The sequence below is a fragment of the Syngnathus scovelli genome, chromosome 1 (genome assembly GCF_024217435.2).
Source record: "Syngnathus scovelli strain Florida chromosome 1, RoL_Ssco_1.2, whole genome shotgun sequence".
Classification (NCBI taxonomy): Eukaryota; Metazoa; Chordata; class Actinopteri; order Syngnathiformes; family Syngnathidae; genus Syngnathus; species Syngnathus scovelli.
Window position 1 is genome coordinate 27,339,871 of NC_090847.1, and position 15,130 is coordinate 27,355,000.

At 47.5% G+C, this 15,130-nt stretch overlaps 1 protein-coding gene across 16 annotated transcripts in view; it reads right to left on the minus strand.

Moving 5' to 3' along the window:
- The window catches only part of LOC125976261 (tudor domain-containing protein 5-like), a 125,743-nt gene that overhangs the window by 3,175 nt on the left and 107,438 nt on the right, over nucleotides 1-15,130 (minus strand). For 8 of the 16 annotated variants that reach the window (XR_007484222.2, XR_007484221.2, XR_007484219.2 and 5 more), the window contains exons 1-5: nucleotides 1,535-2,501; nucleotides 863-1,106; nucleotides 621-793; nucleotides 188-467; nucleotides 25-107 (exon numbers count right to left, since the gene is read on the minus strand). Coding sequence is in view for 12 of the 16 variants with exons in the window: in XM_049732326.2 (XP_049588283.1) it covers nucleotides 25-107; nucleotides 188-467; nucleotides 621-793; nucleotides 863-1,106; nucleotides 1,535-1,750 (996 nt within the window). In the remaining 4 variants the exon portion in view is untranslated. Of the gene's footprint in view, nucleotides 1-24; nucleotides 108-187; nucleotides 468-620; nucleotides 794-862; nucleotides 1,107-1,534; nucleotides 2,504-2,535; nucleotides 2,754-2,794; nucleotides 2,960-4,146; nucleotides 4,559-5,769; nucleotides 5,984-15,130 lie in introns of those variants that run through there. The other 8 variants (XM_049732390.2, XM_049732382.2, XM_049732409.2 and 5 more) reach the window with 6 other exon arrangements.

Genomic DNA, 15,130 nt, shown 5'->3' on the forward strand with positions numbered 1-15,130 from the left:
CTGCTTGTATTTTAAGCACGAAACCTCCAGCGGCAGTTTCTGATCGCGATCTGGATCTGCTTCTCCATCTTTCTTCTCCGTCGCCGCGGGCAGACACGTCAGTGGCTCTTGGTGAAAATTTAGAACAGCGGGGAGTTGAATTTAGAAAACATAAATCATTTCCTGTATTCCCAGCAAGAGAACACACCTGACGGTTTTCCTCGCGTCGGAATTCCGCTGCTGTGTGAGCCTTTGGTCGCCTTTGTTTTGACCCAATTGGGCGTGAAGTACAATCCAGTGTGATTCATCGACACCACATTGTCTCTCAGGCAGACAATATAGCTCATGTTGGTGGGCTGGATGAAGATCAGATCCTGGACAGCTTCAAGGAGGTCTTTGAGGGTGTTAAAACCGAAGTTGTGGGGCTTCACCGGGTGGCCAAAGCAACGCTTGTAGCTGCAATTGAAGCTACACAACTTGAGCGGACCCTGGAACAATCACCGTTTTAATGGCACAGCTCTGCACTAAGTAGTTTTATCGGTAATTTAGTATCGGTATTGGTGAGTACTCAAGAGTTGTAGGCTGTGGTGTCAATCTGAAAAAATGTGGTATGGGACATCTAACATCAAGCACCAGATTACCTGACTGAGGAGGATTCGTAGCTGCGCCCTAAAAGTATCGAGCGAAAGAAAAACGTTTTGCCCCTGGTGGTACCAGATGGGTGCCGGTTGATGATGGACGGTACTCTTCTTCTTTTTGCTACGCTGCTTGGCCACCAGCTGCTCAATATGCATGGTGGACTTGTCACTCACGGCTGTGAAGAAACAGACGTACACTCGGGACTACAGACTTCACAAGCGTCACACGATCGACGGTCAACTACCTTTAAAGACCCGACAGCCGTTGATGCCGTAAGTCACAGACATCACGTCTGGCATGGCTGTGGCCATGTCCAGAATATTCTGGAAGCCCAGCAATTGCAGCGGAATGGGGTATCCTAGCATGTTGCCGTAGTCGCGCATCAGCTGGTTAGCGTCCAAGCCGTATTTGGATGACACAAGCAACGAGCGGAGATCCTTCTTGAGCTGAGCCAAAACTTGTTCCTTGTTTGATGCAGCTGTAGACATCTGTGGGTGAGGGAATGGGATGATAACCGCTTGGACAGTTCCATGTGTTAAAAAAGTCAAGGTCTCAAATACCACTAAAACTGACTGTCACCGTTAATTACATCTTTTCTTTTTTTTGAGAGGACTTAGCAGGGCGCTTTTGGAGAAATCCCCCCCCCCCCCCCCCCCCCCCCAAAAAAAGAAAAGAAAAAATCATGGTACCAGTGCGGACTTTTTTTTTTTTTGGTATGGCGCCGACGTGAGTGGCAGCCTCCCAGCTTCTCTCTTTTTCTCTTTATTTCCTTCTTATCTCCTTTTTCTTTCTGTCTTTTTGTCCATTCGGCGATGCTGGTGCCTTCTACCGCACCTCGGTATCGCTTTGGATGTGATTTTCTTTTTTTTTTCCCTGGGACCGGGATGGCTGCGCACATCGGTCGAGACCGGCGTACCTCTACGACGGCTTCCTGCTTATCCGGCTGATGCTGACCGGGTCCCTTGCCTTGCAGCCGCGACCCCTGTGCTCCCTCGTGCTCGTCAGAACCAGCGACCTTCGCCGTGCTAGCCCCGTGGTGACCATCTGCACGTGCCCCGACTGGGTGCCCAGGACGCTGCTCACAAGTTTGCCTGCTTTGTGATGTTTTCACCGATTCACGACCACGGTCCATTGGGTGCCGTTGAACTGGACTACCCTTACACCTGTCTGTGGACCTCGTGAAGGCTGTTTTGTGTGTTTTGGGATGTTTTCTGATATGAGGGGTGCTGGTTGGGCACTGTTACTTTTTTCTTTTGTCTTTTTGCTTTGCTTTGCTTTGATGGCTTTTATCTTTCGCACTTTCTGGCTTTCTTTTGTATACCCGCTCTGTGGTATGGATACTGCTGGGGCCTGAATTTCCCTGAAGGAGTAATCCCAAGGGATTAATAAAGTTGAGTTTAAGTCTAAATCTTGTTAGACCTCAAGACAATACGAGTAAAAATCTGTTAAAAAGAACAAATTAATAAAGGCAAGACTTGTCTTTTGTTATTATATTGAATTTACTGAATTAAGATCATGACACTTTATTTTAGTAAACATATTAAAATATTATGTGACTCTTGTCTGGTATGAGTTCTAAATAAATACAATTCAATGTTAGGAAAATGTCTTGCACTCCAAATCACGATAGACAACTGAACAGAGCGCAAATAACATCATGGGATTGAAAAGAGAGCAAAAATAAGTTTGAGGTATTTGGTATTTTCTATGAACTAGCAAAGCTAAACGTTTTAGTAGAAAACATATCGCTTAGGAAATGAAACTTACTACGACATAACAACGCGTATCAATATGCCAAAGTTAACGTTAGCACCTGCTAAGCTAATAGGCTAAATAATAAGCTAACGTTAGCGTCGCAACTACACTTTCCACCCATTCAGAAAGAAGACCACTAAGGTTGTATTTAAACACACTTACTGTTAATATGCTTTTCCTCTTTGTCCTTGTTTAAGCACTGCGATCACGAGAAACTCAATAAAAGTTGCGACAAGATATTTCGCATTGCTGTTGGCTGAGCGAGAACAGAGTCCAATAATAACAACATTCAATTACAGCGATCCCTCGCTACTTCGCGTTTCGTTTATCGCGGCTTCACTACATCGCGGATTTTTTTTCCAAATTAAAAAAACATTTAAAAGTTAAAATATAACTTCTAAATTGAGGAAACGTGTCTAACCTTTAGGACAAGGTAGTATTGCTCGAAATGTTTGTTTACATTCCTTTAGAAGTCCGTTTTCGCGTGTTAGCACAATCGCGAATTAGCATCTTCCCGCTAACTCGTTAGCCTGCACAGTACTTCTTCGCAGATTTCACTTATCGCGGGTGGTTTTTGGAACCAATTATCCGCGATAAACGAGGGATTGATTAAACTTGGCCATTGAACGCACCATTTGGTCATAATGACAGCTTTACTTGAAATTACGTAGATGGATTCAGAATTTACTGAACTGTGAGAAAACTGGAGAAATGTATACACTCTACATATTAAATGTAGAGAATGTTACAGCAACACAATTGTGTAATGCGTGACTCACAGTTTTAGGGGTTTAGGTTCGAATATAATTTGAATGCGTTTTTTTTTTGTTTTTTATCAGAAACAAACACTATAGGAAGTGTTATTTTTGCCTATTTCCATCAAACACTACTTGGGTTCAACAATACTGGGCAAATGATCATCAGTCCAGTCAGTTACAAATCTTCATCTAAACACTTCAGAGTGAAGTACACTGCAGATTTGAAATTATTTTTAAATAGAGAGTATTATTATGTCACGTGGTAGGATTATTCGCCCTCTATTCACTTGTCTTCATTCAAGGCCATGATTTCATATCTCCTCTTTTCAAGTGTAAAAAAAAAAAAATCTGTCTCCTCTATTACCAGTACACCGCTGAGTGTTTGACAAGAAAGGACGTGAAGTGGCGGCGGATGCTTGCAAACATTTCTGGTGAATGATTAAACCATAATAATCCAATGAATAATAAAAAAGAAGCCATTAAGTGCCCACGAATCTCATCTTGTTTTGAAATTGACAACGCTGCAATTCAAAAGCTGATCACTTGATGGCGCTGAAAGTTTGTGAATAGCAGAAGGGAGGCCGGCGAAGACAGCAAAATGTGTCATCACCCAGCCAAAGCTGCATTCACTGGAAATGTTCCAACACGTTATTTCTTTAACCTTGCAAATGTGAATGTAAAAATATCCAATAATGACGTCACATACTTCGGAGGGGGAGGGGGGGGGGGGGCAAGAACGCTGGTGGCACCACAAATAAACAGTAGCTACATTGCGCCATTGAGAAAACAGGATCAGTGGCTTGAATGAATCATCTTATTTTTTTTTTCCAGTGCTGCACGTCTCTTCCTCTCTACTGCCTGAGTTGGCCAGCTCTGAAGGAAGAGAATAAAAAAAAAAAATCACCATAAAATACCCTAATTAGAAGCTTTATCCGCTTAAAACCTTTGGGTGACTTTTCCGCACCGTGCCGAGGCAATCTAAAGCTACTATTCGATCGCCAACAATTTTATTTACCTCGCTCCTCTGCTTTCTCGTGTGCGACGTACGCACACTCATGGCAGACACCAAGGCACTCGAAAGCTTTCAGCATCTATCTCCCAACAATCTCTGAATTCCCAATACAAGCCGTTTAATGTGACATGTAACTGTAATTACATCCTCCCGAGTTAGCATCGTTCATCTTGATAGCGCAATAGCATTACTGTGACATCTCAGGCAAAGAGGGAGGGAGGACAAAGAAGATCAAGGCAATAAACAAAAACAAGTTCAAATTGACTTGCCGGATGTAAAGCTGCGACATTTCCCCAGTTACAGCGAGGCGTGTCTGGGAGGCAACAAAGTATCGTGACTGCCAGTCAGCCGGGCCTCCGCTGGGATGATAAATCATCACGCTGATGAGCAGCCACACACCGGGTCAATACGCACGCTGAAGGATTCATCGGAAAAAAGCCAAATCAATCAAACGCTCTCATGTTAGCGCACTTTGTCTAACCCAAATGAGCCATTAAGCGGAGACAAAACAAAGAAAGTTGAGAAAGAGAACGCTTGATAGGGCGTCAGGTCCACAATTACACCAAAGGTCTTTCTCGTCTTCCTCTGAGTTAACGTTCACTATTGTTTATCATTTTTATGTTTACTCTCAGCTGTAATTATTTTATCCTGACAATAAAACCCATAATAAAAAAGGATATTATTTTGAATCACTCACAGGCACTTTCTGTTCATTAGCAGACCCTCTTGGAATCACGCTTTTAATAGTTTGGGAGTTATCGTTAGTTTTTATTTAAGTTTTTTTTTTTTAATTCACTTTAATGAGTTTTTGGAGTAGTTTTTTTTAAAATATATTTTGTTTTGGTTAATTTTATTAGCTTCGGTATTAGTTTTTATAATACATTTAACTAGAGCAAATAAAAAAAATAGGTCACTTTTTGCAATCAAGTAAATAAATTACAATTCTCAAATGACTGTTTGACCTTGATTCTTTTTTGTGGAATTAAAAGCAAAATCAACATTGCAACTGAAGCACAAAACTCATATATGATATAAATTGTTGTTTTATAAAAATGTAATATGTAGTTTTAACTTTTCCAAAGCATTTGTTGTTATTTTGTTAACATAAACGTATCTTTTATCTTAATTTTAGTTATTTCATTAATTTTTGTTAATAACCTTGCTTGGAATCTCTGTGAAAATAAATCACCTTCACGAGAGCCCCAGCATGCCGGAAAACTCACCGACGGTACAGAAAGTTCATTTTTTTTTTTCCGCCATTTGCAACAGTCGTATATCATCAGATACGTTTTTAATCTTCTGTTCTTAAGAAAAATCCAATTACATTTGACACTGGATGTGGTGGCTCACCGGAGGGCGAATTATCCCAAGGTGATTTAAAGCGCCAGGGAGTCACGAGGTGGAAAGTAGCGAGAAGTAAGACTGTGCCTGCCCTTAAAGCAGGCAAACTTTTGTCAAAGTCACGAATGGCACCGGCTGACTGCATTAAAGGCAGAGAGTAGAAAGTAAACACGAGCGAGCCGAGGGGGAGGAAAAGATATCTGCTCGCATTAATATGTCGCTCCGCTTTGTCAAATGTAATTGCCCGTGAGGGACTGGGAACAAGAAAGAAGGTGAGTGACAGACTTCCGCTAACTTCGATGAAACAGTTCCACGCGGGTTCCACTGGAGAGCTCTCGTGTTTTTCTTCAGTCTTGTCAATGTTTCAAATCTTTTGACCTTCCAGGTTAGTCGAGTATTGGGCCGATAACTTGTAGCGATATCAGGTCTTGGTATCGGGCCGATAACTTGAATTAAGTTGCAGCAAAATCAGTGAGCGGCCATTTTGCCACTGTCGACTGAAGATGACATCACAGTTGTCAGGTGTCAGGTCACGGCCAATCACGGATGAGTTTCTGAAAACTGGTGAGCAGTGATTGGTTATTGCTTTGAGTCCTGGCAACTGTGATGTCATCTTCAGTCGATACCAAATGGCAAAATGGCCGCCCACTAAGATGGATAATATCAGGTGGATTTCACTTGTTTAATTCATATTCCACAGATCGAATATTAACCAGAACACTTGTCGGACGCCACAGAACATATTATTGCAAAGAAAAGTTCTTCCACTTGAAGACATTGTTTGGAATTATTTAATGGCGACTCTCTAATGTGCACACTTGCATCAGCCAACGTTGACGTATTGGACTTGGACTTGTGTTCAACAAAGGATGGGCCAAAGAAAGAAATGCTTATTGATTATCGGTGGGCCAAAGGGGGGCAGACGATGTCGCCATTAGCCCGATCCGCGTCCCTCGGGAGCGTCGCGGTGGCAATCTATAACTGCCTCCACTCATTTGTCCTCCACTAAATGTCAAGCTGCGGCTACTTTGTGAACACGCCGTCGAATGAAGCGAGGGCAACCAAGCGGAGCAAAAAACGTGACGGCAGGAAGAAAGAGTGGGAGGGAAAGGTCAGCGAGAGCAAAGAGCACCAAGTGTCTGAATGGCTCACACTGGTATAAAAAAAAGAGGGAAAATGGCCGGAGAAAAAGATGGAAGAAAGGTCCTGTGGAGACAAAGTGCACTTTGAAAAGAGGGGGTGAGAACAATGGCGACCTCGGGATGGAGAATGAGAGGTGACTCATTCGCAAGTTCAATCATCAGTGGCCACTCTTACAGAAGATATATTTTTTGGACTGTATAACGTGAACATGTTCATTTTTGATGTCAGAAGTTCTCAGACTTTCTACAAGTTTCACAAAGTCTCACTAATTACTGTCATTAAACACTAAATAAATAAAACATTCATTGGCAAGACCCCACCCCCACTTTGGAATCTTCTGCCCGGGCAACCTGAACATTTTCTTCATCATATGCAGTGATGTCATTTATTGTGTAAAGTTGTAACTATATCATGTTGTTGTCTATTTGGTTTTATTTTACTTTGCTGTCAAAAATAGAAAAAATGAATAAAAAATCAAAATTCATTAATTAAAAAGGAGATGTGTTCACCCCCCCTAAAAAAAAGCGTATATAACATAATTATATAAAATAATTTACGTCACTAAAAGCCACTGTAACATTATAGTCACTTTGAACTTTAACGTACCCGAATTTACGTTAAACAAAAATTGGAAATAAATAAATAAATAATAAAAATAAATAAAAAATTTGATTATTACAGTTTACAGCTAGCAGACAACCCCAAATTCATCATCTAACCAAAGTCAAACAATTTGATGTTTACGATATTCCAAACAAAGTTTCTTAAACTTCATATGAAAATTTCCCCGTAGAGAAAAACAAAAGGTAACCTCTAAGATTAGCATCTTGAACGAGCCCCTAATCAAAAAGGATTGCCGAGATTCTTCTGTTTTCTCACCTTGCCTGCTGTTTGCGCCCTGACAAAAAAAAAAAAAAAAAATCCCTTTATGGGTTTCTTATCGTCTATCTAAGCGCTCCTCCGTTGCAGCGTTGAGATCATGAGGATGGAAAATGTGGGCAGAGTGAGAATCGGCAGCGCCGCCCGGGCGGACATATTTCACGTTTCACGTCATTACTTTTTACGACACTCGAGGAAACGACTCGTTCTCCACAAATCACATCTGCTCTTTCGCCATGCGGAAACTCATTAGAAAAAGAGGTCGACTAACAGCGGGAGATATATTTATTGTAGATTTCATCTCACATGAGCCAATGACTGCTGTAATCCACTTTGAAAAAGTTGAAAAATAAAATATTTTGAGTTAAGTTTTTGTTCCGGCACCAGCCCCGCCCTTTTGATGTCAAAAACGAACATGTTACATGTCATTTATTTTGCCGCCATTTTGGGATATTTGTATATAAAACAAAAAGCAAGTTTATTTATAAAGCACAACTCAGTGTGCCTCACCAAACCTCAAAGCGTTTACAAACAAAAAAGCTGTAGACATTCAAAGGCAAAGAGAACAAAGGTAGCTTTTTCCAAATCCCTAAAAGAAGGCAACATTTAAATCAGGGGTGTCAAACTTATTTTTACATTCGGCTTCCCTCAGATAGCTGTTATGACAGTGAAACAAAAAAAAAAGTTTAATCGTCTCATCATATTGCACACAAAAAAATAATAGATTGCTAGCTTTGAAATTGGATGTCAAGGATAGAAGTTTGTTAATTATTTTTCGTTATTGTAAAAATGATAAAAACAAATCTTTTGGTATGAATTTTAGTGAGGCTCAGAAGTTGCACGATTTGCTTTCACAGGGCCACATTAAATGATGTGGTGGGCCAAATCTGGCCCCCGGTCCTTGACTTTGACACCTGTGATTTAAATGCATTTGCAAACTCAATATTTCCAGTCATTTAAAAGCAAAATAAAGAAAATAACTTTTTTTTTTAAATGACCATAAAGTGAAAAAAAACAAAACATTCATACTTGAAGCTGACTTGTGACGTGCGCGCAGCATAACAGCTAACTGCCGCAACCCTAACCCTAACCCTAACCCCTAACCCTAACCCCTAACCCTAACCCTAACCCCTAACCCCAACCCTAACCCTAACCCTACCCCCCCCTAACCCTAACCATCCATCCATCCATCCATCTTCTTCCGCTTATCCGGGGTCGGGTCGCGGGGGCAGCAGCTTTAGGAGGGACTCCCAGACTTCCCTCTCCCGAGCCACTTCATCCAGCTCATCCCGGGGGATCCCAAGGCGTTCCCAGGCCAGCTGAGAGACATAGTCTCTCCAGCGCGTCCTGGGTGGGTCGTCCCCGGGGTCTCCTACCGGTGGGACATGCCCGGAACACCTCCCCAGGGAGGCGTCCAGGAGGCATCCTGATAAGATGCCCGAGCCACCTCATCTGGCTCCTCTCAACGTGGAGGAGTAGCGACTCTACTCCGAGTCTCTCCCGGATGACCGAGCTTCTCACCCTATCTCTAAGGGAGAGCCCGGACATCCTGCGGAGAAAACTCATTTCGGCCGCTTGTATCCGAGATCTCGTTCTTTCGGTCACGACCCATAGCTCGTGACCATAGGTGAGGGTAGGAGCGTAAATCGACCGGTAAATTGAGAGCTTTGCCTTTTGGCTCAGCTCTCTCTTCACCACAACGGACCGGTACAGGGTCCGCATTACTGCCGACGCTGCACCGATCCGCCTGTCGATCTCACGCTCCATCCTCCCCTCACTCGTGAACAAGACTCCAAGATACTTGAACTCCTCCACTTGGGGCAGGATCTCATCCCCGATCCGGAGAGGGCATTCCACCCTTTTCCGATCGAGGACCATGGACTCGGATTTGGAGGTGCTGACCCTCATCCCGACCGCTTCACACTCGGCTGCGAACCGTTCCAGCGAGAGCTGGAGATCACGGCCTGAAGAAGCCAACAGCACCACGTCATCTGCAAAAAGCAGAGACGCGATGCTGAGGTCCCCAAACCGGACCCCCTCAACGCCTCGGCTGCGCCTAGAAATTCTGTCCATAAAAATTATGAACAGAATCGGTGACAAAGGGCAGCCTTGGCGGAGTCCAACCCTCACTGGGAACGAATCCGACTTACTGCCGGAAATGCGGACCAGACTCTGGCATCGGTGATACAGGGACCGAACCGCCCTTATCAGTTGGCTTGGCACCCCGTACTCCCGAAGCACCCTCCACAGAACCTCCCGAGGGACACGGTCGAACGCCTTCTCCAAGTCCACAAAACACATGTGGACTGGTTGGGCAAACTCCCATGCACCCTCGAGGATCCTGCCGAGGGTGTAGAGCTGGTCCACTGTTCCACGGCCAGGACGAAAGCCACACTGCTCCTCCTGAATCCGAGGTTCGACCTCCCGACGGACCCTCCTCTCCAGCACCCCTGAATAGACCTTACCAGGGAGGCTGAGGAGTGTGATTCCCCTGTAATTGGAACACACCCTCCGGTCCCCCTTCTTAAAGAGGGGAACCACCACCCCAGTCTGCCAATCCAGAGGCACTGTCCCCGATGTCCACGCAACGTTGTAGAGGCGTGTTAGCCATGACAGCCCCACAACATCCAGAGCCTTTAAGAACTCTGGGCGGATCTCATCCACCCCCGGGGCCTTGCCACCGAGGAGTTTTTTAACTACCTCAGTGACTTCGACCCCAGAGATTGGAGAATCCGCCTCAGAGTCTCTAGGCCCTGCTTCCTCAATGGAAGGCGTGTAGGTGGAATTGAGGAGGTCTTCGAAGTATTCTCCCCACCGACTCACGACGTCCCGAGTCGAGGTCAGCAGCACGCCATCCCCACTGTAAACAGTGTTGACGTTGCACTGCTTCCCCCTCCTGAGACGCCGGATGGTGGACCAGAATTTCCTCGAAGCCGTCCGAAAGTCATTCTCCATGGCCTCACCGAACTCCTCCCACGCCCGGGTTTTTGCCTCAGCAACCGCCGAAGCCGCGTTCCGCTTGGCCATCCGGTACCTGTCAGCTGCCTCCGGAGTCCCGCAGGCCAAAACGGCCCGATAGGACTCCTTCTTCAGCTTGACGGCATCCCTTACCGCCGGTGTCCACCAGCGGGTTCGGGGGTTGCCGCCACGACAGGCACCAACGACCTTACGGCCACAGCTCCGGTCGGCCGCCTCAACAATGGAGGCGCGGAACATGGTCCACTCAGACTCAATGTCCCCCGCCTCCCCCGGGACGTGGGAAAAGCTCTGCCGGAGGTGGGAGTTGAAGCTCTTCCTGACAGGAGATTCTGCCAGACGTTCCCAGCAGACCCTCACAGAGCGTTTGGGTCTGCCAGGTCGGACCGGCATCTTCCCCCACCATCGGAGCCAACCCACCACCAGGTGGTGATCAGTTGACAGCTCCGCCCCTCTCTTCACCCGAGTGTCCAAAACATGCGGCCGCAAATCCGATGACACGACTACAAAGTCGATCATCGAACTGCGGCCTAGGGTGTCCTGGTGCCAAGTGCACACATGGACACCCTTATGTTTGAACATGGTGTTCATTATTGAAAATCCGTGTCGAGCACAGAAGTCCAACAATAGAACACCGCTCGGGTTCAGATCAGGGGGGCCGTTCCTCCCAATCACGCCCTTCCAGGTCTCACTGTCATTGCCCACGTGAGCATTGAAGTCACCCAGTAGAACGATAGAGTCCCCAGAAGGAGCGCTATCCAGCACTTCCTCCAGGGACCCCAAGAAGGGTGGGTACTCTGAGCTGCTGTTTGGTGCATAGACACAAACAACAGTCAGGACCCGTCCCCCCACCCGAAGGCGGAGGGAGGCTACCCTCTCGTTCACCGGGGTGAACCCCAATGTGCAGGCGCCCAGCCGGGGGGCAATAAGTATACCCACACCTGCTCGACGCCTCTCACCGTGGGCAACTCCAGAGTGGAAGAGAGTCCAGCCCCTCTCGAGAGGGCTTGTACCGGAACCCAAACTGTGTGTGGAGGCTAGTCCGACTATATCTAGTCGGAATCTTTCTGCCTCACACACCAGCTCGGGCTCCTTTCCAGCCAGAGAGGTGACATTCCATGTCCCAAGAGCCAGCTTCTGCAGCCGGGGATCAGACCGCCAAGGTCCCCGCCTTTGGCTGCCGCCCAGCTCACATTGCACCCGACCCCTTCGGCCCCTCCCACAGGTGGTGAGCCCATGGGAAGGGGGACCCACGTTTCCATTTCGGGCTATGCCCGGCCGGGCCCCATGGGCGAAGGCCCGGCCACCAGACGCTCGCCTTCGAGCCCCGCCTCCAGGCCTGGCTCCAGAGGGAGGCCCCGGTGACCCGCGTCCGGGCGAGGGAAAACTAAGTCCATTTATATCACTCATCATAAGGGGCTTGTGAGCCGTGCTTTGTCTGGCCCCTCACCTAACCCTAACCCTAACCCCTAACCCCTACCCCTAACCCTAACCCCAACCCTAAACCCTAACCCCAACCCCAACCCTAACCCTAAACCCTAACCCTAACCCCAACCCTAACCCTAACTCTAACCGACAGGGTCGGCGGACCCTTTGGGGAAGGTTTAGCGAGTAAAACTCAAAATACCTAACCCTAACCCTAACCCTAACCCAAGCTGTAACTCTAACCCTAAGCCTAGCTCTAACCCTAGCTCTAACCCTAACCCTCGCACTAGCTCTAACCCTAACCCTAACCCTAGACCCCAGACCCTAACCCTAACCCCAGACCCTAACCCTAGACCCTAACCCCAGACCCTAACCCCAGACCCTAACCCAGACCCCAGACCCTGACCCCAGACCCCAGACCCCAGACCCTGGAAAGTCCTTGAAAGTCCTTGAAAGTCCTTGAAAGTCCTGGAAAGTCATTGAAAGTCCTTGAAAGTCATTGAAAGACCTTGAAACCCCTGCAAACCCATTGGAAAACCCTAACCCTAACCCCTACCCCCTAACCCTAACCCCAACCCTAACCCTAGCTCAAACCCTGACCCTAGCTCTAACCCTAACCCAAGCTGTAACTCTAACCCTAAGCCTAGCTCTAAACCCTAGCTCTAACCCTAACCCTCGCACTAGCTCTAACCCTAACCCTACACCCCAGACCCTAACGCCAGACCCTAACCCTCTAACCCTCTAACCCTAGCCCTAACCCCTAACCCCTAACCCCAACCCTAACCCTAACCCTAACCCTATCCCCTAACCGTAACCCTAACCCAACCCCAACCCTAACCCTACCTCTAACCCTACCTCTAACCCTAACCCTACCTCTAACCCCAGACCCTAACCCCAGACTAACCCCAGACCCTAACCCCAGACCCTAAACCCTAAGCCAGACCGTAACCCAGACCCCAGACCCCAACCCCAGACCCCAGACCCCTGACCCTGGAAAGTCCTTGAAAATCCTTGAAAGTCCTTGAAAGTCCTTGAAAGACCTGGAAACCCCTGGAAACCCCTGGAAACCCATTGGAAAATCCTAACCCCTGGAAACCCCCTGGAAACCCTTTGGAAAACCCTAACCCCTGGAAACCCCCTGGAAACCCTTTGGAAAACTCTAACCCCTTGGAAACCCTAACCCTAACCCCAGACACTAACCCTCTAACCCTCTAACCCTAACCCTAACCCCAACCCTAACCCCAACCCCAACCCCAACCCTAACCCAAGCTGTAACTCTAACCCTAAGCCTAGCTCTAACCCTAGCTCTAACCCTAACCCTCGCACTAGCTCTAACCCTAACCCTAGACCCCAGACCCTAACCCTAACCCCAGACCCTAACCCTAACCCCAGACCCTAACTCAAGACCCTAGACCCTAACCCCAGACCCTAAACCCTAACCCCAGACCCTAACCCAGACCCTAACCCCAGACCCTGGAAAGTCCTTGAAAGTCCTGGAAAATCCTTGAAAGTCCTTGAAAGTCCTTGAAAGTCCTTGAAAGACCTGGAAACCCATTGGAAAACCCTAACCCCTGGAAACCCCCTGGAAACCCTTTGGAAAACTCTAACCCCTTGGAAACCCTAACCCTAACCCCAGACCCTAACCCTCTAACCCTCTAACCCTCTAACCCTAGCCCTAACCCCAACCCTAACCCTAACCCTAGCTCTAACCCTAACCATAGCTCAAACCCTGACCCTAGCTCTAACCCTAACCCAAGCTGTAACTCTAACCCTAAGCCTAGCTCTAACCCTAGCTCTAACCCTAACCCTCGCACTAGCTCTAACCCTAACCCTAACCCTAGACCCCAGACCCTAACCCCTAACACTAACCCTAACCCCTAACCCCTAACCCTAACCCCTAACCCCAACCTTAACCCCTAACCCCTAACCCCAACCCTAACCCTATCCCCTAACCGTAACCCTAACCCAACCCCAACCCCTACCTCTAACCCTACCTCTAACCCTAACCCTACCTCTAACCCCAGACCCTAACCCCAGACTAACCCCAGACCCTAACCCCAGACCCTAAACCCTAACCCAGACCGTAACCCAGACCCCAGACCCCAACCCCAGACCCCAGACCCCTGACCCTGGAAAGTCCTTGAAAATCCTTGAAAGTCCTTGAAAGTCCTTGAAAGTCCTTGAAAGTCCTTGAAAGTCCTTGAAAGATCTGGAAACCCCTGGAAACCCCTGGAAACCCATTAGAAAATCCTAACCCCTGGAAACCCCCTGGAAACCCTTTGGAAAACCCTAACCCCTGGAAACCCCCTGGAAACCCTTTGGAAAACTCTAACCCCTTGGAAACCCTAACCCTAACCCTAACCCCAGACCCTAACCCTCTAACCCTCTAACCCTAACCCTAACCCCAACCCTAACCCCAACCCCAACCCTAACCCTAACCCAAGCTGTAACTCTAACCCTAAGCCTAGCTCTAACCCTAGCTCTAACCCTAACCCTCGCACTAGCTCTAACCCTAACCCTAGACCCCAGACCCTAACCACTAACCCTAACCCCAACCCTAACCCAACCCTAACCCTAACCCTAACCCTAACCCAAGCTGTAACTCTAACCCTAAGCCTAGCTCTAACCCTAGCTCTAACCCTAACCCTCGCACTAGCTCTAACCCTAACCCTAGACCCCAGACCCTAACCCTAACCCTAACCCCAGACCCTAACCCTAACCCCAGACCCTAACTCAAGACCCTAGACCCTAACCCCAGACCCTAAACCCTAACCCCAGACCCTAACCCAGACCCTAACCCCAGACCCTGGAAAGTCCTTGAAAGTCCTGGAAAATCCTTAAAAGTCCTTGAAAGTCCTTGAAAGTCCTTGAAAGTCCTTGAAAGACCTGGAAACCCATTGGAAAACCCTAACCCCTGGAAACCCCCTGGAAACCCTTTGGAAAACTCTAACCCCTTGGAAACCCTAACCCTAACCCCAGACCCTAACCCTCTAACCCTCTAACCCTCTAACCCTCTAACCCTAGCCCTAACCCCTAACCCCAACCCTAACCCTAGCTCTAACCCTAACCCTAGCTCAAACCCTGACCCTAGCTCTAACCCTAACCCAAGCTGTAACTCTAACCCTAAGCCTAGCTCTAACCCTAACCCTCGCACTAGCTCTAACCCTAACCCTAACCCTAGACCCCAGACCCTCTAACCCTCTAACCCTAACCCCAACCCTAA